Source organism: Myodes glareolus, chromosome 21 (assembly GCF_982192425.1).
Source record: "Myodes glareolus chromosome 21, mMyoGla1.1, whole genome shotgun sequence".
Lineage (NCBI taxonomy): Eukaryota > Metazoa > Chordata > Mammalia > Rodentia > Cricetidae > Myodes > Myodes glareolus.
Genome location: NC_142046.1, coordinates 41,149,196 through 41,172,583, shown reverse-complemented (window position 1 = coordinate 41,172,583; position 23,388 = coordinate 41,149,196). Strand labels below are relative to the sequence as shown.

At 41.1% G+C, this 23,388-nt stretch overlaps 1 protein-coding gene across 20 annotated transcripts in view; it reads right to left on the bottom strand.

The window, feature by feature from the left end:
• The window catches only part of Pkp4 (plakophilin 4), a 208,356-nt gene that overhangs the window by 124,517 nt on the left and 60,451 nt on the right, over positions 1-23,388 (bottom strand). For 15 of the 20 annotated variants that reach the window (XM_085681086.2, XM_085681090.2, XM_085681098.2 and 12 more), the window contains one exon: positions 16,753-16,889. The exons of 2 other annotated variants lie outside the window; for them this stretch is intronic. In XM_085681086.2, the coding sequence (XP_085537212.1) occupies positions 16,753-16,884 (132 nt within the window). In that variant the 5' untranslated portion in view covers positions 16,885-16,889. Of the gene's footprint in view, positions 1-16,537; positions 16,635-16,752; positions 16,891-23,388 lie in introns of those variants that run through there. 3 more of the 20 variants (XM_085681104.2, XM_048425643.3, XM_085681107.2) reach the window with 3 other exon arrangements.

Here is a 23,388-nt window from a genome sequence, read left to right as displayed (position 1 = left end):
TTCCAGACCATGTCTGGAAGCACCATGTTTTTGCTCTGAAGTTGTCTACTACAGGCTGCTTGTGGGGCTGAAGGAGATAGGTTGGGGGCTCATGCAGTCATCCTGGAACTGAGCACTTGGCCATGACTGGGTCCTAATCAGAACTGGAAGTTTAGGAATCAACAAACTACCAGCTGAGTGTATTTTATGACACAAATCCTATTTCAGGAAGAAATGCCTGTGTTGTGTGCAGGATAGTTTTGTCAACATGACACAAGCTGAAGTCATCTCAGAGGAGGGAATTTCGATTAAGTAAATGCCTCCATATGACCAGGTTGTGGGCAAGCCTATAGGGCATTTTCTTAATTAGTGATTGATGGGGAAGGGCCTAGCCCATTGTGGGTGGTGCCATTCCTGGGCTGGTAGTGCTGGACTTGATAAGAAAGCAGGCTGAGCAAGCCATGAGGAGCAAGCTGGTAAGCAATTCCCCTCCACAGCCTCTGCTATCAGCTCCTGCCTCCAGTTTTCTGCCCTGCTTGAGTTCCTGTAGCGATTTGGAAGGGCCAAACTTCCTTCCCAACTTGCTCTGGGCATGGTGTTTCAATACTGCAGTAACAACCCTACCTAGGATATGCTGGGTTTGTGATTAGTGTGGCAGTGGATGCAACTTAGTAAGACTCAAAACACAAATTAAAAAAAAAATTGTAAATTCGAGCAGTGGTGACACACACTAATCCCAGCACTCAAGAGGCAGAGACAGACAGATCTCTGTGAGTTCAAGGCCAGCCTGATCTACAAGAGCTAATTCCGGGACAGGCTCCAAAACTACAGAGAAACCCTGCCTCGAGAAACCAAAAAAAAAAAAAAGTAAAAAAAGTAAAAAGCTATAATGTCAACACTTAGAAAAAATAGGCCAGAGATTACTGTGATGATAAGTTTGGTACTGACTTTACTTCTAATGTCTTTCCTTCTTCGAAGACAAGGTCTCGTCATGTAACCTAGGATGGCCTAGAACTTGTGACCCTCCTGCTTTAGCCTTGCAAGTGCTGGGATTATAAGTCTACCCCACCACTAGCTATAAAGATTTTTCCTTTTTCCACTGGCATTTAAGAGATGCCATGCAATTGGGAGCTTTCTGGACACATGTGAGCACTTCAGGGCTTATATTAAAATTGAAAATGTTCAAACCTCAAGAAATCATTTCTCTTTGTCAACTTACTCAAGCAAGTGAACACACTGTTTTAGCAAGGTGTGACAAGATGTCTACAGCTCGTAGTAGATTATTAACTATTTGTGTGGGTTTAGTTAATGGGCCATCCAGACTGTAGCAGCAAGCTGACCAACCTGTGATCCGAACCTGCCCCATGCCTGGCATTAAACATTCCTCAAAAATTCTGCAGAATGCTAGATGCATTTCAGGTGAGGGGTTCTAGGCTGGACAAAGGAAGCAGGGGCCATCTTAACTCAGAGACAAAAGTGGGAGACTGGGAAGACAGATCACCGACATATGGAGACGGAAACAAATGTAATGTCTAGCAGGAAAGGGACAAGTAGCAGAGTAAACACTCCACACCGAGGCGGAGCTGGCTTCACTCTGTTCTAGCAGCTTCAGAGACAGTGACGTCTGAGCTCCAGCTTTACCACAAACTTCAGTGCTCAGAAACGCCAAGTCCTTAATGGTGAGCTGACGCCCTAGTAAATAGGCGGCACTTGACCAGCATTTCAAGGGGAGCCATGAGTGTGGAGCCCACAAACTGGGTAACAATGATGCTGGTTTCACAGAAAGGATCCAGGCTAAGAGAGGCAGGGGGGCTTACTTATTAGCAGGAAGAGGCCTGGAGGAGTCTACATTAGACTTTAGGTCAATTGGAAACCAATGTCTGCATTCTCTCCACTTTATCAAGATGCCCTTAAATTTGCTCCTAAATTCTCTAGGAAAAGACAGTGAAACATGATGCAACTTCATTCATCAGTCAGGACTACCCAACGATGACTGTGAATAATAGTGAAAGCTGTACTATGGTACAGAGGTGCTCATGGCTTCCTCAAGACTCTGGGGTGGCGGGCAATGGAAAAATTTTGGCTCCCCAAAAACACCTACGAGAATTTTCAGCTCAAGAGCTGTTTTCTTGGCTCAGGTCTTTATAGCCTCTCTCTGAATGAGTCTTAGGTAGTCACCTGACATTAATTATTTTAGGCTGTCAGGGTGATTGCCTTTCCAACATGCCAATTCTAAGCTGGAAGGTGCATCAAAACTAAGCGCGGCGGCAGAGAAAACTTTCTGAGGTTGCTGAGAAGCTTTATAGGAAGCTCATTTGGGCACTCAGGGCACCAGCTGACACTAACAGAACAGCAAACAAGGCTTTGCATCTTGCAGTGTTTATGCCCACACTTCAAGTCTTCCTGGCTTAAAAGAATCTGTAGCTAGACCTTTCGCAGATAGAGCTGTATGAAAAGTAGCTCCATATATTTTGCATAATGCTAGTAATAAAATAAGATAATCCTAATTACTACATTTGCCTTCTTCTGGGTAGAAATATATCAAAAGGGAAGATTTTGAATCTACCAGTATGAGCTCTGCCAGTACTAATAAACCAGCCCGAGTGATTTCAGTCGGTCTGGAGTACATCCAGGTTACAGAAGGCAAGAATAGATTAGGGGCATGCGTGATCACAGCCCTGACAAACTCTCGCCTGCTTTGTAAAAGCACCAGTATTTCTTCAGGCGTAGATGTGACTCATGCCATATTTTCAATGAAATATGTCTAGAAGCTGGAAAATACAATTCTGTCAGTACCAATACCTCCTCCCTTCAAAAGAAAGTTGTGACATCATTTCAAAATATATTAGAGTGTATGAACAGGTTGCAGTGTAGAATGGGCCAAGGCCTATACAAGCTGAAGCCCGTGTAGAGTGGTCCTAGCCAAGCTCCAGAGACTGCCATTAGAAGGGATCCATGAATTTCATTTTGGCCTTTTGAGACAGGGTCTCTGTAACCTACAAAGAACTCAAATTTGTGGCAGTCTTTCTGCCTCAGTTCCCCTAGTATTAGGAGTACAGGCAAGAATAACCAGAGCCAGCAAAAGATTCCTATTTGAATACGTCTCTTTTGATGCTAACCTTATATAAATTGGTGTCTCCAGTAGCAAGGGAAAATAAAGTATCAAGTAGAAGGGATCAGAAGAGATGAGTCGAAGTAATTTGTTTTCTTAACGTTGGTTATCTCCCTTCTTCCTTATTTTCTGGGGGTAAAAAAACATCTTCCTTGCTTCCTTGCCTCTTCTAGGTGTCAAATAATGTAAATAGTATATTTAATGTTCATGTTTGGATTTTGTTTCAACGCATTTTCCATGACACTTAAGCATTTACAACACGCAAGTACTTGATAAATACTAAAGTTCAGACACTATGCCAATCTGTAAAATACGGTGGAATTAATTTATAGCTTGAAGTAAAGTATTATCAAAAGTGAGGTTTTATACACTGTACTGGAGCTTCCTTCCATAACGATACCTGTGTGCCTCCATCCAAGACAAAGAGAGGATAAATCCAAGGAAGCTCTTAATGGAACTGATTATTTCCTATAAAAATTCTGAAGGAGTCGAATCTGAAGAACTAGTTTACAGTTCATAACCCACAGGTCTTGAGCCACCTTGAGGACACCTGGTCCACCTAGCATGTGACTGAACCTCTGCATCTCCATGTCTGAGGTCTCTCAACCTGGATCCAGACCTTTCTTAAACTGCCCAGGACTACAGCATGAATATGCTATTTCTACTACCTTAATACACCCTGACCATGCTCCCTTTTAAAGACAGGGTCTGGGGTAGCCTGGTTGACACCAAACACCAAATATAGGCAAGGGTGACCTAAACTTCTGATCCTTCTGCGCCCACTTCCAGGGTGCTGGGATTATAAGCATAGACTACCACCTGGTTTATGTACACACTGTGCTCACTGGCCATCAGTTACACATGCTCTACTTTATAGGCAAGACAATCAAGCGTCATGACCACAATTCATCCAACAAAATTCCACGACTTGGGATCTTACAAATTCATCTTTCTTTCTCTGTCAACCTGAGTCCATGGCATCTTTCAATTATAATTTTAATGATGTATTCCTTACCAGTCATCTTAATTTGTTCCTTTAGAATTTATTAAAGGTAAGATGCTTTTTGTAGTAAGTGTAGAAAGCACAGGGAGAAAGCATCTTATGTGTGTTTTTATGCTTTATTACTACAATCACGTAGAAGCGATATACACATGAATATGTATTTCGGCAGTAAAACTGATCATTCTGTATTTAAATGTTCCATTTATATTTTCTTTTTATTGATTATTTTTATTGATTTAATTGAGCTATACATTTTTCTCTGCTCCCCTCCCTTCCTCTCCCCTCCCACCCTCTCCCACGGTCCCCATGCTCCCAATTTACCCAGGAGATCTTGTCAATTTCTACTTCCCATGTATGTCTCTCTAAGGGACCTCAGTATTGTCTAGGTTTTCTGGGATAGTGAATTGTAGGGTTTTTTTATGTTTTGTTTTATGTCTAGAAGGCACTTATGAGTGAGTACATGTGAAAATTGTCTTTCTGGCTCTGGGTTATTTCACTCAATATGATGCTTTCTAGATCCATCCATTTGCCTGCAAATTTCAAGATGTCATTATTTTTTCTGCTGTGCAGTACTCCATTGTGTAAATGTACCACATTTTCCTTATCCATTCCTCAGCCGAAGTGCATGTAGGTTGTTTCCAGGTTCTGGCTATGGCAATCAATGCTGCTATGAATATAGTTGAGCACATGTCATTGTGGTATAATTGACCATCCTTTAAATGTATACCCAAAAGGGGTACTGCTGGGTCTTGAGGAAGGTTGCTTCCTAATTTTCTGAGAAATCACCATACTGATATCCAAATGAGCTGTACCAGTTTGCACTCCCACCAGCAATGAAGGAGTATTCCTTTTATATCACCATCCTCTCCAGCATAAGTTGTCATCAGTGTTTTTGATCAGGGCCATTCTTACAGGTGTAAGATGGAATCTCAGAGCTGTTTTGATTTGCATTTCTCTGATGGCTAGGATGCTGAGCATTTCCTAAAGTCTCTTTCAGCTATTTTTTATTCCTCTCTTCAGCGTTCTCTGTTTAGGACTGTACCCCATTTTTTATTGGATTAGTTGTTCTTTTGATGACCAATTTCTTGAGTTCTTTGTGTATTTTAGAATCAGCCCTGTTTCTGATGTGGTGTTGGTGAAGATCTTTTCCCATTCTGTAGGCTGCTGAGGTTTTTGTTGTTGCTGTTGTTGACCATGTGTGTCCTTTGCTTTACAGAAGCTTCTCAGTTTCAGGAGGTCCCATTTATTAATTGCTGCTCTCAATGTCTGTACTACTGGGGCTATATTTAGGAAGTGGTCTCCTGTGACAATGCATTCAAGTGTACTTCCCACTTTCTCTTATATGAGGTCAGTGTGGTTAGCTTTATGTTGAGGTCTTTGATCCATCTGGACTTGAGTTTTGTACATGGTGATAGATATGGATCTATTTTCATTCTTCTACATGTTGATATCCAGTTATGCCAGCACCATTTGATGAATATACTTTCTTTTTTCCATTTGATATTTTTTGCTTCTTTGTCAAAAATCAGGTGTTTGAAAGTGTGTGGGTTGATATCTGGGTCTTTGATTCGGTTCCATAGTTCCTCCTGTCTGTTTTTATGCCAATACCAGGCTGTTTGCAGTACTGTAGCTCTGTAGTAGAGTTTGAAGTCGGGGATTGTGATGCCTCCAGAAGTTCCTTTACTGTACAGGATTGTTTTGGCTATCCTGGTTTTTTTGCTTTTTTTTAATAGTTTTTTTCAAGATTGATTGATTGATTGATTGATTGATTGTGTATGCAACATTCTGCCTCCATGTATGCCCACATGCCAGAAGAGGGCACCGATCTCATTACAGATGGTTGTGAGCCACTATGTGGTTGCTGGGAATTGAACTCACGACCTCTGGAAGAGCAGCCAGTGCTCTTAACCACTGAGCCATCTCTCCAGCTCCCGGGTTTTTTGCTTTCCATATGAAGTTGAGTACCATTCTTTTCAGGTCTGTGAAGAATTCTGCTGGGATTTTGATGGGCATTGCATTTAATCTGTAAATTGTTTTAGGTAAGATTGCCATTTTTAGTATGCTAATTCTACCTACCCAATGGGCATGAGAGATCTTTCCACTTTCTGGTGTCTTCTTCAATTTCTTTTTTTTAAGATGTAACGTTCTTATCAAACAGGTCTTCCACTTGTTTGGTTAGCGTTACTCCGAGATATATTATGTTATTTGTGGCTATTATGTAGGGTGATGTTTCTCTAATTTCTTTCTCAGCCCATTTATCATGTGTGTAAAAGAAGGCTACTAATCTTTTTTTTGAGTTAATCTTGTATCCCGCTACATTACTGAAAGTGTTTATCAGTTGTAAAAGTTCCTTGGTAGAACTTTTGGGGTAGCTTATATAAACTATCATATCATCAGCAAATAGTGAGAATTTGACTTCTTCTTTTCCAATATGTAACCCTTTGATCTCCTTTCAGTGTCTTATTGCTCTAGGTAGGACCTCAAGAACTATATTGAATAGATATGGAGAAAGTGGACAACCTTGTCTTGCTCCTGATTTCTGTGGGATCACTGAGAGTTTCTCTCCATTTTGTTTGATGCTGGCTGTTGGCTTGCTGCGTATTGCCTTTATTACGTTTAGCTATCTTATTGTATCCCTGCTTTCTCCAAGACCTTTATAATGAGGGGATGTTGTATTTTGCTGAAGGCTTTTTCAGCATCTTATGATATGATCAGGTGGTTTATATTTTTTCAGTTTGTTTATATGGTGGATTTTCATATGTTGAACCATCTCTGCATCTCTGGAACGATGCTGACTTGATCATGGTTGATGATTTTTCTGATGTGTTCTTGGACTCAGTTTGCCAGTATTTTATGAGTATTTTTGCATCAATGTTCATGAGTGAGATTGGTCTGTAATTCTCATTCTTAGTAATGTCTTTATGGGGTTTGGGTATCAGGGTAATTGTAGCATCATAAAGAGTTTGGCAATATTCCTTCTGCTTCCATTGTGTGGAACAATTTGAGGAGAATTTTTCTCACAGAGCATTTAAAATTCATTAAAATATATTGCCAGTCACATGCATGTAATACAATTCCACCTTTACTAAACAATCATATCATTAATTTTTAGGCATTATAAATGCCATTGTAACTAACATCTTTATGCTAATATTCAATACCTTCCATGAACTATGAGATAACAGGCATAACCATTTTTAAGGTCTCGACTACAGATCACTGAGTGTTCTCCAGTGTGTGTGTGTTGACTCATACCCATGGAATTGCCATTACTTCCCTGCTTTTTGCCTGCACTTTTACCAGAACGATGGGTAGATACAATCTCAGAACTGACCAGTATCCCCGTGGTTACTACATTATTTCATGTGCAAGTTCTCACGAAGCTCTACGTTTCCATTAATTCTTTTTCTGTGACGTCCTCCCTGTCTATCACATGCTTTTTTCCCCAGATTTCTGGAATATGTCCTCAGACATGTCATTGCCAATGAGTCAATGTCCCTCCCTCCCCATCCTTCTGTCTCACCAAATCCTCAGTGAAACTCTGTTGATTCTTTTGCTGCATCTGTGGAGCAGGACTTCCTGAAAACCCATCACAGGTTCCTACTAACGCTGTGGGTTTCTGTGAGTTACTGAGCTTTCCTGAGCATCACTTTCTTTGTGTTGAAATAGTGGTATAATAACAGTTATCTGTCTAATTAGGTGTTTTTAGCAACATGCAACAGAAAACACCCTGACTAATTTAAGGATAAATATAAAAGGATACTGGATAGCTTAGGACTATGTGATTACCAACCAAATTTAGTAACATGGGCAATGAACAGAAAAATGAAATTCAATGACTCTGAAAACACAGATTTTTCACTATATTAACTCAACAGGCAAGTTGAACGAGGTGGTGCACACCTCTCATCCCAACACTCAGGTGACAGAGGCAGGCAGATCTCTGTGAGTTCAAAGTCAGCCTGGTCTACATAACGAGTTCCAGGGCAAGCAAGGGCTACAATCCTCCTGTACACAGCACATTCTTAGATTGAACCGTGACTCCAGAAGCCATTTATTCTTATGTTATACTGACGTTAGTAAAAACTATCTTCTATTTTTTTTTTTCATTTGGCACTGGCAGTAGTAACTGTAGTTCTAATAATAGCAGTGGCGGCAGCAGGCAGAGAAGAAACAGCCAAGTGTTTAGAACGCAGGAGGCCAGTGAAGCGATGCAGGGCTCTGTTCTCGCCACAGTAGAGCTGGCCCGGATGATCTATGGAACCTGGGTTTCCATTCTGTTCTAACAGTCACCTTGCAGTAGAAACCAAGCCTCATGCTCTTCTGACAGGAAATGCATATATGGGGTTTCCCTTTTTTGTTCTCACCTTACCCAACAAGTGTCCAGAGGCTTTTATAAGGGGAAACTAAAGGGTTTATCAAGTAATAAGAACTTGTTTTCATAAGAAACAATATTTAAAATGATAAATAGTGTCACACCACACAAGATATAAGCCATGCTGGCCCAGTCTGTACTCCGTAGAACACTGCTTGTATACTTCCCTCCCAGCCTTCCAGGAGTCTGCCAGCTTAGAATGGAGACATTGGTGATCGGCGGAAACACTTTTCCACAGTAAGAATTCACTTCCCTGTTATTCTTTATGAACTGAAACATGAGACAGAAATCAAGATCCCACAGTTAAAGAGCTTATGCTAAATATTTTTTAGAAAACAGTATTCTTCTTATTAAAGAAAACAAAAACGGTACAGGGCACTGGGAAACAGCTACAGCTCTGAAGCAGGAGCCATGAGGCAGCCATAGTCCAGAATGAAAAATGAAGGCAAGACTGATTTAATTCAGACCTTGTGGGGTAGCGGGGAAGGACTTAATTTTTATTTTAAAAGAAGGCAATATATGGTATATTTAAGGAGATGGAAACTCGTCGTGAAGGAAAGTGGGATTCCAGAGGAAAGATAGTCCGGATGTGTCAAGCAAGCAGTGAGAGTCAGAGCGAATGCCTCCTGAGGGGCTTGCTCACCAGAAGGCTGGAGGCAGAGGCCAGGGGCCCTGGTCATGAAGGAATGGTTTTAGGGAGATCAGCAGGCGAGGCACAGCGCTGCTCCAGTAGATGGTCACTTAGAGCGAACACTGATGGCACACTGCTTATAGAAAACTCACCAAATGAGACCAGGCCTTAAGTTGGTTACTGGGAGCAGGACGGAGACAGTAATGTGTTAGGGGGTAGAATGATTGGAATACATTATATATATGTCCGAAAATAATATAATGAAACCCATTATCATATAATTAATATTCTAATAAAACATATAGAAATTACTAGCTTCATAGTCTAAATATTGAAATGACTTGCACTATATTATTAAAGGCACCAATACACTATCCTATTTATAAATGCTATTGTATATCTGAAGCATGACTAGTGAAGTATGAGCATTAGAAAAAACTGTGTAATGTGCATTTGTCTTCAAGTTTCAAAGTCATTTCAATTTGTTGACAAGCTGTTTCTGTTCTATGTAACCCCTAAGCCCTGACAGTTTGATGAATAAATTCAAAGATTCTACAAGTTAAGATAGATTTATTTTTAAGCTGTTTGAAAAGCCTTTATGTTTTAAATGTTTTTTTCCTAGGAATGCCTGAAACAAAATAATTACAACCTAAATTACTTTGCTAAGGTACAAACAGATCTAATCACTCTGGAAAACAATATACCCATAAAACACACACAAATGAAGTAAGGCCATATGGACTCATCTCTGCAAAGCAGCAAAGATGGCAATCTAGAAAGCAGAGCCAGGAGCATGCAGACAGGCACCTAGAGGAAACTCACTCTGCCACAGCTGAGAGGCCCCTTTGGGGCCCTCCCTGAAGGAAAAGTGTGTTTCTGGGATATTTTCTCAGGAGTGATGGGGGAAACAACAAACCCGCCGCACAGAACGGAACTCAGCAGAAGGATGCAGCCGTCCATCACTGTATCCTGCATGCGTCCATGCATGCTGCAGCAGTCAGTCTCTTCAAATTTAGTGGTATAAAGTGTTCCCATGCAAGAGGAAAACCATCCCATGAATTAATTAACTCTGAGAGGGACTTGTGAACTGGGTTATCAAACTGAAAAGGAAACTATAATTTTAAGAAGGAAAAATCATGGTTGGCTTTAAATATTAACAATGGAAAAGTATTCTATTACTTTTGAATGTAAATGAAAAGTGATACTGAAAATTTTAAGTTAAAATACCTAAGCAGTAAATATACAAATAACTGGCATGGGGTGTTGTGTGCGTGTGTGTGTGTGTGTGTGTGTGTGTATGGTATGTTTGGACATAAAAGAAACCAAAGTGGAAATGATCAGATCTATCGTCCAATTAATGCCTGTGTCTATTTCTCCTCAATAAAGTATATATATTATTTGTGCCTGCACGTTCTTCTGAAAGGAACATATGGAACAGACCACCTTACAGGATTCCTTCCCAGCCTCCATGAAGAGCTTGCTCCCGGTAGGCTCGTGATAAATATTTTTAATTAATTAGAAGCAAAGCTTAGCTAAGAGGGTGCATGCTTATCTTTTTTTAGTTCACCTACAAGGAAGCATATTTAGACATCTCTTATGCAGTCCATGTTGTCTATGTGATCCTGCTCCATGTGAACAGCTGGATGGAGCTTGTATACACAAACCTCTACGGTTAAAGGGCACTGTCCCCAAACCCTAGTGTCAGCATACCTAAAAGATGTTTTCAGCTCAAACAGAACGAACACTCTGAAGTATAAGTCAAATCAGGTAGACCTGAGAATGTCACTCACAGGACACCAGAACATGGATGTACATGCTTGTTGCTAGGTAACTCACAGACACTGTTCTCATCTGCGAGTTATGGCTCATCTCATCCATGCAGATCTCATCCATGACAGAAACAAAATGTTACACTTTCATTGTTGACATGCAACTTCAGACTGATCTCTACAGAATCAAGTGTGAGTGCTCAGAATTCTTGAAGATAAGCCAAATAATGTCACAAGAGCTCTATCATTTAACCTCACTTTTAACCTTATTTCTATAATAAGAAAGAAAAGCTGTGCAATTTGATCTTGCTCACAACACACGTGCCATACTAAGAGAAGATCAGCCTTATCTTGTGCTTCATGATACAGCTCAGACATGGGAAAGTGTAAGTTACAATTATTACAACTGTCAGAATGACTTAGTTACCTACAGAAGAAATAAGCAAGTTTCTCATAGGGAAAGTAAAGAAGCTGGGATTGCACTTCCAGTACAGAGCTTTTAGATTAACCATAAAAGATGCTTGTTTCCAGCTCAATGAGAAAGTTTTCTGCATGAGGCTTCAATGTGTCAGAGAAGGCTATTCCGTGTAAATCAACCAGGCTGCATAAAAGGGGGCTGCAGAGGCAGGTGCAGAGCAGTGCAGTAGGTTCAGTTGCAGAGGAATAAAGTAAATAATTGCACTGGAGTACGTTGAGTTCTGGGCACTCTGCCATACAGGAAGGGCGTGCAATTACTAAAGCTAGGATCACCGTGTAAAAATGAAGTAATATCAATAGGACACGGTTGGGCTCCAAATTCCCTAGTTTTATCTTTTAATTTTAAGACTCCCTGGCTCTCATTTCACTCTTTGATATTTAACTACCACTTAAATAAATATGGGCATAATCAAGGTCTACTTATAATTTCCACAAAAAGCCAGAAGATGTTATCTTGAAAGACGGCATCTTCCTTGAGAGTCCCACGAATGTGGAACACAGTAATCCACACTCATTGAAAATAACCCAAGTAGTGCACAGGGCACCTCATTTACGAGCACACCAGAGCAAAGCTGCACACAGCACTTAGGCAGGCTTCACCACAGCTACCCTGTGCAGCTTATTTTGTGCCATCTGGATTCATCTCAATCTTAAATCTGGAGTCCAAGTTTCTTAAATCACTATCAAGAAAACTAAAGACAGTGGTTTATGGGGAGGCAAAAGAAAAAAATTAGCATCCCTGAGGCAAGTTCAAATAGAGACCTCATTCATTCTTCATACAATTTACAACAGAAGATGAATGAATCTACTCAGAACACACACACACACACACACACACACACACACACACACACACACACACACACATAGAGTAATCTTGCATCCATATTTTTGCAATCCAAAAATTTGAAATTTGCTAATCCAACTCATGACTGGCCCTAACAGTTTTTATTCTGAAGAAGATTTCTGAAACCAAGAAATAGTAGCTTATATGTTATAAAAAGACAGTGTATTCTGCCAATCAATTGATAACACTCTGCACATAACCTGTTGCTCACTGCCTCCCTGTACTTTGAAGAAGGCAATGAGTATATCAGTGCTGCAGGGAGAGGAACACTACCTAAACAAACTCCTCTGCAGTCAAAGCATGATGTGTACTTCAAGGCTAACTCCATCATTTTGGTCTTTGGTTTTCACAGGATGCAAGGCCCGTTGAGGGCACCACATTTGGACATATTTCTTCCTCTAATGACTGTAGACAGTGTATTAAGTTAGGTGCTCAGCATCAGCAGTACCAAGTTTGCCAGAGATCTAAACACTATTTGGATATAAACATCACTATCAAGATACAGGACAGTCCTTCTTGCCTGTGAAGTCATCCTGGACTTTTGGGTTCTTATTGAGAGACGAGTTAAACAGCAGAACTTGCCAAAAGATGATCCAAATTATAGCCAACTGGTGCTTATGGCTGAACTGACATTTCCTATAACTTCAAATTCAAGTATAAGGAGCTTACTCCTCTTATTTCTAGGAATTAACTTATTTTTCATAGAGCAGAATCCCCAAATAAATATCACAACCCATCCATTTATGATCCGTACTTAATTGTCCACAATTTGGGAATGTAGGAAATGAAAACTGTAACATCTGTCAATGTCAACAGATAGTAAACAAAACTTTAGAGCCAACTATGTAGATGGATTTAATACCTAGATCAACATGGGTGCAGGACAATTAAAGTGTCTAAGAACAGAAATGTACAGCTGGACGAGAAGCTGTCTGGACATGTGGGACTCTTGCTTACCATGTTTCTGTGAATTTTGCTACAGGTTCATGGCTTTCACGAAACAGCAAGTTGGTAATGAGGCTATCCAACAGAACTGAACTCCTCTTTGGACAATCATTTATTGCAAGACTGATATAGTAGGGGGCACTGGGAAGAGGAACTTGTAACACACATAGAAAACACCACTCTGTCCTTAGGGAGCCAATTATGTAAGCCCAGGGCAGCACAGAATAGTCACGGCCATGCTGTAAAGCAGAAGGGATCAGGAGAGATGTGATTTCAGGCCTGCAGAACACGTCTTCATAAAGGAGCTAGCCTTTGATCCGCCGCGGGTTCTTCCCATCTGCCAGAGGGAGGACTTTTCCTGGACCTTGCTGACATCTATGTTGAAAAGCTTTCATTTCTAAAAAGGAGAATGTAAATTCCAACCTGTGCTAGGGAGCAGCCATGTGGCACCCGTTGCCAGAGGATCCTGGAAAGCACAACCATTAGAGACAGAGTTCTTTGTTTTTATGACACCTGGAAGCCAATTCCAGATCTGTAACAGACCGGGGGCTGCTGAGGCCACTATGGGCTGTTTGCCCATTTCCTGCCCTGCCATGTCCTGTGAATCGCCCAAGAGGAGGAGGACATTTTTAGAGGCTTATGATTTACTTCACTGAAGAAGAATCCAGCCGTTTCCCCTCAAAGCTTAGGTGAGTGGGAAAGGCTCTCATTTTACAACTCCTTCATCAACTGCCTCGACAGCATCAGTGCTTAAGGCTGTAATAAGTCAGCAAGTTAATATTTTATTTTTCCATGACCATATCTCATAATTTACACAGAAAACTGTTTTCAACTGTGAGGCTGCCATGGAGAAAATGTGAAAGCTTAAGACCACCTGTCAAATAAGACACTAGCAGAGCATCGACACCACTCAGAGCTCGGACAGGGCTTTACTCTGTCCGAAAGAAGGCGCACAGACTCCTTGAATATATCAAAAGCAAACCCACCAGCTTCTCCTTGAAGCACTTTATATAGAGAGGTAGTGGGGGTGGGGGTGGTATCTGCCCTTCCTGGTGCCAAGTACTGCTGTATACATTTTACATGTGTGAGTACTGTCACTCACTGTCAATATACCCATTCTATAAATGAGAACACTGAGGTGCACAGAGACAGAATAAAAACAAAAAACCACAACCTCAAGATGACACAGCAAGCAGAGAAGCCAAGATAGAAGGTGGAGCCATCCACCCAACTGCACGGGAAGAGCACTTCCTGTGCCCCAGCACAAGGGTCCTACTGAGATGCTGCTGCCAGTCAACCAGGCCCATCCCCAGGGAAGAGCAGAACTGACCCGGTCATCCACAGCTAGGATCAGGGGAAGGCAACAAGGCTTTCTAAGTAATTATACGACCCGTCTACGAATACTGCTCTTCGATGTATGACATTATCAGCAGCGATCATTTCACTGGTGTATAACATGTAGGCTTAGAGAGTACTCTGACTAGCAGTTCAACATTGAACTTGGAATCAGAAGGCAATCAGCATTATTTATCCCTGTACTCTATCACATGGGGCAGATGACAGTATCATGGAAGAATCAAGAAGCTTTTACTCGAGTATATGTTACCTACTTCAGGAAAATCTTATGGAAGATATAGTTGGCTATTTAAAAGCAGACATATTTCTTATACACGAGACAGAAGGGGTTCTCAGAGGGAAATGATTGAAATCCAAAATGCCGAGTACTGACAGTTTTGAAAAGAAACTACGTATGGAAACACAAACGTGTATTGATGAACTCAAACTCCTTAGGACATGAAAAGAAACAAAGAGAGCAGAGTGCGTCCTTCAAATAACTAAATTATCTGGATGACATATGGTGATTCTTTCAATACTCAGCATGTACCACCCTTTGCTACCTGGAGAAACTGGAATCCTACTTGCAATATCACACAAAACAATTCATTCAGATACAATGTATCACCAAAAGACACAATTTTACATCATCTGAGGCCAGCTGAGAACTCCCTAGATGAGAAAAATCCCTGCAGCTTTCCCTATGATCTTCAACACACAGTTGTCTAATTTCCAGGCAAAATTCAGTGTCCCTGCTGCCACGTTTCGTGCACGTGGTTTCCGGGCATTTTGATCAATTTCCCATGGGTTTCCTCAGAGGAGTACACGTGCCCCTTCACCATGCTGCTCTTCAGGTCAGACCCTGACAGCTACCGAGGGCTACAGCAAAAGCCACTTCTCACTGAACAGCCCATGGCCCTGGGAGTTAAAGTCCAGAGTAAATAAAAACACTCTATTCTCCTATCTTTAAGTTTTTGATAGCAATGGGGATTAAGTCTAGGGTATCATGCATGTAAAACAAGCACCTGGGCTGGAGAGATGGTCCAAAGGTTAAGGGCCCTAACAGCTCATCCAGGACCAGGGTTCAATTCCCAGCACCCACATGCAACTCACCAATTGTCTGTAACTCCAAGATCTGACACCCTCACACACAAATATATGCAGGCATAATACCAATGCACATAAAATAAAAATAAATAAGTTATAAAAACTCAAATGAAACAAACAACCGAACTCTGGTGCTGGTCCTTTAAACTCCAACTCTGTCGTGTTCTAAACTCATTCTGACAGTCTTACTTGAATAATTTTAAAAGTGTTTTTCTTTAAAACAAAACTCTAATGCCAGGTATGGAACAATCCCATGCAGAGTTCCTACTTCGGGCAAATGGTGAAGTAGGGGAGGCTAATGTCCCCTCACCTTTGCCATCATCAGTCTCGTGGGCTGCAAACGCTGAGTTTGGAAAACACTGTAACATTCAGTTTGCTTCTCTTGATTTAAAAAACACCCAGTATTTTAATTGTTAGATTTTTTTTTAAAAAAAGAAGAACCAATATATTATTTGAGGAGACTAACCTTCACAGAGGACACACAAATTCTTTTGGAGGCAGGTAGAAAACTATTCCTATGGGACAGATATATCTGCATGTACCTTATTAAGCCTTTAAATCTTAAAAATTAAATCTGAGAGCCCCAGTTTCTCTAATAGTACAGACAAGACCTAACTTAGAAGGTCGCTTGGGTTTAAAGGACAAAGTATTAGTGCCTTAAAAACCAACATAAACACGAGATGGAAGCAAATATGCACATGTGACAAATTTTAGAACATGAGCTCACAAGATGAACTACTGGGATTCAGACAAACAAACAAATACAACTTTTAACCCCCACCCCCCACAGAGACAATCCTAGCACCTAGGTTAAAATGCTCAGAGTATCTAGACAGCACAGGCCAGAGTCCCGATGGACAGTCAGCATTGTGAAAGACGCTGTACACAGCTCTGCGCGCATGCACACACTCTGCAATGTGGGAGACAGACACCAATCACCATCAAGGTTGTCCTTACTTGCAGACGCACAAGTATCCTGCATGTTCCGACGCTGACTGGCAGCTGGAGCAGCTGTACATGCCAGTCATCCCAGTGTACTCAGGGATGTACACACCTTATAATTAGAAAACGTGAAGGCATCAAGGACGTTAGACAAATTGAAAACACATCCAAAGATTAATTTTTAAAGGCATTGAAGAAATGTCATTGCAAATTTCAATGAAAGGGTGTACCTGCTCCTTCACGGAAGCTAGAATAGTGGTGGCTGTGGTCTCGGGTTCCATGCCTGGGCCAGTGGAGACAGCTTCCTGGTGGGTCTGTGGGTGCCCCTCCTCCACCAGTGAGGCCTGTTCAGGGGCGGGCATTCCTCCTGCAATCAAGCAGGCAAAGGGTTAACACTGCTTCCTGCATGCCTCAGGGGATTGGGATTTGCTGATGAGCCCCACTGTAGTTGGTTCCTAAAAATTACAGTGGACTTCTACAGAATGATGACAACTCTAATAACAAAAGAATAAATACCTGACAATATTTAACATCATCATATAAAGTGACATAAAAAGGGCTGGAGGAGGGCTCTTTAAATGACTCAGTTTTCTAGGAAGTATGTACACAAAAGACATCTACAAACATGAATTGACAGAAAACCACTTTATCGATTGTAGAAGCTTGGACAACAGACTCATAAAAAGAATTTGAAACTCAAAAAAAGCTTGAAAGCTAACAAATAAAATTCTATGGTATTGAAAACAAACTCTGTGCCTTAACAACTTATGAGGAAGGCTCTCATGACCTGGTTTTCCTTAAGAAATCTTACCTCTCAAAGAGGGCAAGGCCTTGGGAGTTGCCAGAGCCCAAGGCCCCTGACAGGAGCTGTAATGCCTCTAAGACAACTCTCCCATGTTTACAAGAAGACTTGCTGAACTTATATAGATATTCTACAATTTTAAAAAAATATATCAGGAAAGTATTACATTTAGATTTGCAAATGTTTTAGTAACTTATTTATATGTCTCCTTGAAAAACCACATGTATCACACCACAAGACTAATGCTTCATATAATCAACCCCGGTTGGATAAATGAATACACAAAAGACACCTTTTTGCTGTCCCCCACTTCTTATCATTAGGCAAATCCCACCAAACCCTAGACACCCAAAAGATCATATTCATTAGATATGCTCCTCCACTTACTACAGTGGTAGCTAACATCGTAAACATTTCTGTCAACGTTCTTCATAGCTTATTCTAAATACCGCTCTGCATTTTTATTACAAATTAACCTCTACGGTGTTCATATCTACCCTTTGATCTGGGAACTTCCCTCATTCCCCTAACTTCCAATACCAGCTGCTCTTTTCCAAATAATACTCTAAGGAAAAGGGAAGACTCAAAGACCTGGGCACCTAACTGCCTCCACTCTATCCTGTTCTCTGGGTTAGCAGAGAGGGTGCGGCCTCTGGGTTTCTGCTGATGGGTGTTTCATTCTTGACATCCTTTAGGCACAGGTAAATGAACAGTGGATGGGTGCATTTTTGCATACTGCCGATGACACCGCCCTGAGACTTTCTTGTGCCTGCCCTAGCACATGAGCCCTTGGTTTCATGGTACATAAGCATCAGGTTGACCCTGACCTACAAGATGATCCTCTCCCCTGGGACTGGATCAGAAGAGTTTCACCCGGGAGCACTGAGGCGAAGCTCCGTTCCTCTAGCCCCGCATGCTTCAGTAATAAAAAATGAGAGTGCTAATTTTTATACAACACAAGTCAATGATTTTTATGGCACTCTTTATCTTTTATAATGTGTTTATTAAGATGTAAAACACATTCAAATTACTAGTTGGACAGAATTCTATTTTTACCAAGTCCTTATCAAAAATAACATCACCAGGTCTATTGAAGAAAAAACTACCACACAGACAGCCTAGGGTAGCAGTCAAGGCTGTTGAGTGGGGGAAAATCACACACCTTAAAATTAACAGATGGTTGTGAAACACAAGATTGTTACTATGCAACAATGAAACAAACAATGCCCAAACCCAAGACATTTAAATGTCAAGAGTATAATATGAAACAGCCAACATGTTGGGATGAAAAGTTCAAAACAAAACAAAAAAAATCGGCAAGTAAAGAGTTTAGAAAAAAAGTGAAGTATTTATTCTGTTATATCCAGGACACACTGAGTTTAAAGAAAGATACCGAATTGTGTTACTATGTCTCTGGGAGTGCACTGTACTGTTTTATGGTGTTCATAAGGGCCCAGTTTACTGAAATGTGATGAGCAGCATCTTCGGAGCACAGCTGAGCTCACTCCCATGCTATGTGGGGGGGAAAGGGATTGGAGGTGGGAGGCAGCATGGCTCATTGTCTCACTGATGCAGCAAATTATGAATCAGAGAAGGCAAAGTCTAACGAGAGACAAACGATGACACAGCACTGACGGCGACAGAGGTTCAAAGAGCATGCTCCTGCGGGAGCTACTCCAGCGCTGGAAGGGCTTTCCAGGCGAGGCTGCCTTATCCTGAGCCTTCAATAACCGGGATGTAGGTGATGATCATGAACAGCTACCAAGTGTACAGTGAGACACTGGCCTCTCCGTAACAATCCTCAAGTACCATAGCCCACAAGGAACCTCATAGTTAGGACGACTTCTTGTTTTTCTTATCATTCTTATAATCACAGAGCCATTAATGAGCTGAAAATAAAACTCAGTGAAGCTCAAGAAAAAAGCTGACTCCTTTTGGCCAAGTCCAGAGATGAATATTTATGACAAGTAGGGTCAAAGAATGCTAATAACTCTTTCCACTGGTAAAGGAAAAAAAAAAAGAAAGAAAGAAAGAAGGAGGGCCAGGCAGTGGTGGCGTATGCCTTTAATCTCAGTACTCAGAGAGGCAGAGGCAGGTGGATCTCTAAATTTGAGGCCAGCCTGATCTACAGGGGAAGTTCGGAGACAGGCTCCAAAGCTACACAGAGAAACCCCATCTCAGAAAAACCAAAAACAGTGACCATGCATAGCGAAGAGGCAGTGAGACGGTAAGCTGTGTTTTTCTCAGTGAGTGCAACCTGCCAGGTCTGAGTGACTGCAGGCTGCAGACCTGAGAACACTCAGTCATTTTCGGGCTTTCCAAAGAACCATGAAAGCTGTGCCAGGAAAACGGAAGAAGAAAATGCCATGCGACATTTTTAGAAAAGAGAAGGTAGGTTTCTCACGTTACAGATGAGATGGGTGGCGGGGAGGCTGGGTGGGATTCTTCAGAGAATGTTCTCCAAGAGTGACTTGTGAGAACTAAGAGGTGTGTCAAGGAAGTCACATTAAGCTTGTCTAACTCCCTTCCTTGCAGTGTAACCATGGCAATGCAGTGTGCTGAATTCTAGTGAGGCATGCACAATGCTATGCTATCATAGTCCCCTATGATACTATAATTAACAGAAATGGGGCTGAAATAAGGGTAACTGATGATTTGAACTATAAATACCTGAATGAAACACATCGGTCTACAGAGGACTCTAATGTAATGTCAAAGTTCTGAACTTGACCCAATCCTAACCAAACCTTCACCGATATCATAAATAACATGCAGAGTATGTTTAAAATCTTCAATAACTAAGATGAATACTGAGTTTACCAAATAACAAAATTAAAACAAGCAAGAAAAGTACTGTTCTGTTGCATTGATGAGTTCCCGCTAATTAGATAAAAACAGCAAGACAAATAGGGTCCTGTATAAAAGTCCGCTCAGCAGCACGCTGCACAGAAGGGTAGACACTTTATGTTCAGGAGGGATGTGTAGACCAAAACGCTAAGGTGATCTAGATTGATTAGAAATTTAGGAAGATTGGAGGGGGTCTAGTGGGCATATGCCCCCACCCCCGGCTCCAGGCTTCTTGGGACATATCTACCCCCAGTTACAGATGACGGCACAGGAAATGGGGAGTGGAGCACAGAGAGGGCTCTGCCGTCACCTCCAAGCACCGGAAGTGATGGGGTGAATGACACTGGTCTTACTCCTTACGAACTCAAAACTTCACGGAAGAGACACAACAGACTCTCAATGGAACGAGGAGGGGGGCGGGGAAGACTGACCCAAAGCTGAGGCCTGTGCGGACAAGTAGATCCTCTGACCCTGTGAAGGACTGCTATGGACCAACACCGCTCTTTATGTGACAATCCTGAGAGCCAAGCTAAAAACGGCTCTGTAACAAAAGTGTGTTATCCTATATTCTATTTTTATACATGGAATCAAATTTGAATAATGGCTCTATTGCTATCCATTAATGTTTGAAGACACAGGGGAAACTCAGGAAGCTCTTTCCTTTTAGAACTGTGGTCCAATAACTGGCTGTCCCTGAAGGTGGGCACATGCCCATCACGAGAGGCCTGCAGCCTAAGCATGAGAAACTGAGCAGGGCTGCTAGTCGGCGGTGCTGCAGTAGAAGCAGGAAAGGAAAGCTGACAGCAGAACGACTTCCACTTCCCCGTAGTTAGGAAGCCGCCCTGAGTCTTTAGACGCTGTCAGCTACGCCACACTGTCCCTGCCGAGAGCGGCTGGAGACCAGTGCTCTTCCTGCCTCTCCCTCAAGTTTGGGATGACAGGTGTGCGCTCCCATGTGGGGCTTGCAGGTTACACTGTTGGACTCCACTCTTGAGCTGCCTACGACATTTTCCACTTTTTGGAAGCAGCTGAGTAATTATGGGTTTTCAAGGTAGGATTTAGCAAGAGTAAAGAAGCTTTACTAGGAAATGATTGGGTCAGTAGTACGTGTGTGTGCAGGGCTGTTTTCCCACACTCAACTCCAACTGGCTAGTGGGCATTTCTTTGTGCTCGAAACTGGCAGGTCTTATAAACTCTAGTGTGGTGGGGCGAAGCTTTCTTTTTAGCTTATAAATAAAATATAAGGCAATTTATGACCCAATACACATAATTTATCACAGATGATACTATTGCACAAAATCATCTTTGCTAAATTTATGAGATGGGACATCAACTCAATACTAGATTCCTCATCTTTATTCTTTTCTAATAGCCTTCCTGATAACTCTTAGGCAAAATATCCTACTATACTTTTTCTCCGCCAAACTAGTAAAAAGTTGGACTCTATGTTTTCCAACTTTGAGATGGTAGTGTGGAATACAAAATATATTTTCTGACTTCATTTAGAACACTCAGGAAAATATGTTGACATGAACCACATACATTTATGTGAAAGTTCCTAAGATAAAATAGTGATATTTAAGACTAAATTAAGACAATTTAAGTAAAAAAAATCCACGTAAACATTAAAATTTGATTCAAATATATAAAGACACTAATGACACAGGGCAATGAAATGTTTAAGGACAAGAGTGAAAAAATTTTATAAGAAAAATTATTAATACTATGCGTAAGAGAAGTTTCTCTTTGTTTATAATGATGCTGGGATAATATTGCAGAATCAAGCACAGCCCGAGGACTCTGACAACGTGCCTACTGAGGTGAGCATCTGCAGGACCATATGGACTCTATGCTAGAAGCTAAAGTACTACTTAACTACCCAGTTCCAGTTTTTAAATATTCTGGAAATAGAGGAAGTACCAAAACTTCCAGTGTCTTAGAAGGATTAGAGGTAGATAAATGCTAACTCACAAACACACAGTTCATCCAAAAATATGTACTTATTGACAATAAACTATACAGCACTGAGCTATATGCCAAGCCATACAGTAATCCTAGAGAATAATCTATGCACACTGAAGTGTTTGGATTTAGGAATTTAATAAGGAGATCACTGCAAGACATTTAAGCAAAAGATTTCAATAAGGTCTTACAAAAAATGATAGCTAGGTGACTTGATAATGAGATTTTCAATTCTATTAGTAACTAGAAAATGCAACTTAATAATGCAATGTACTATTAACACACAACTACCGCAAGAACAAAACACTTGACTTCCAAGTTTAGCAAAGATGGCAGAAGGCAACTACCATGAGTCGTTGGTTGTTAAGCATGTAAGTGGGCTTACCATTTTGCAATACATGTAAGCATTATCTCATAGAGCCACCGACACAGACATTCCATACTTCAGTAATTCCATTCTCAATTAGGTAGAGACTCTCTTGCCCCTAAGAACCTGGACAGATATTCCAGTACTTTTAAAAAGCCATAAATTGCCAATAGCCCAAATGACCAGTTTCAGTAGAATAAATACATCATAGCATACTAATGTGATATATTTCACTGCAACGCATAAATAAACCATGCCTCTATAAAAAAGAAATATCCTCCCAATTATAATGCTCAAAAAAAGCAAACTTGCGAAAGAATACGGAGTGGAAATCCAGTTCGGCAAAGTTTAAAACAAGTAAAATAAAACCAATTCTCAAAGAACATAGTTACATGCATTCATAAGTAGCAAAGACCATTAAGAATATGAGAGCAGCAGCTTCTCTATGTGCAGGGAGGGAGTGAAATCTCATGTGGGTCTGGGTCTGTGTTCTGCACTAGTGGCCTGACCGGAGAACTAATTATACAGGACACACTGGATTCTAACTATTCCTTTAATTGTATTTTTTTTCAGTTCACTCTTCTGTGGTCTTTAAAAAATTAAACGAAAAAGGTTGAAGACTGACAGATTAGGACTGGGGAGAAGACTCAGCAGTTAAAAGTACTTGCTGTGTAAACAAGAAGATTGGAGTTCAGATATCCAAAAGCAATGTAAATGCCAGGAGAGCATGAGTGTCCACCGGAAACTCTGACCTTGGCAGGCACAGACTGGAAGGCACAGACAGAGGTATTCCAGAAATAAGAAAGCTGGCCAGTTAGCCAGACTAGTTGAACTGGCAGCGAGTTCTGGAGTTATTGAAAGATCTTGCCTCAAAGTATAAGGTAGAAG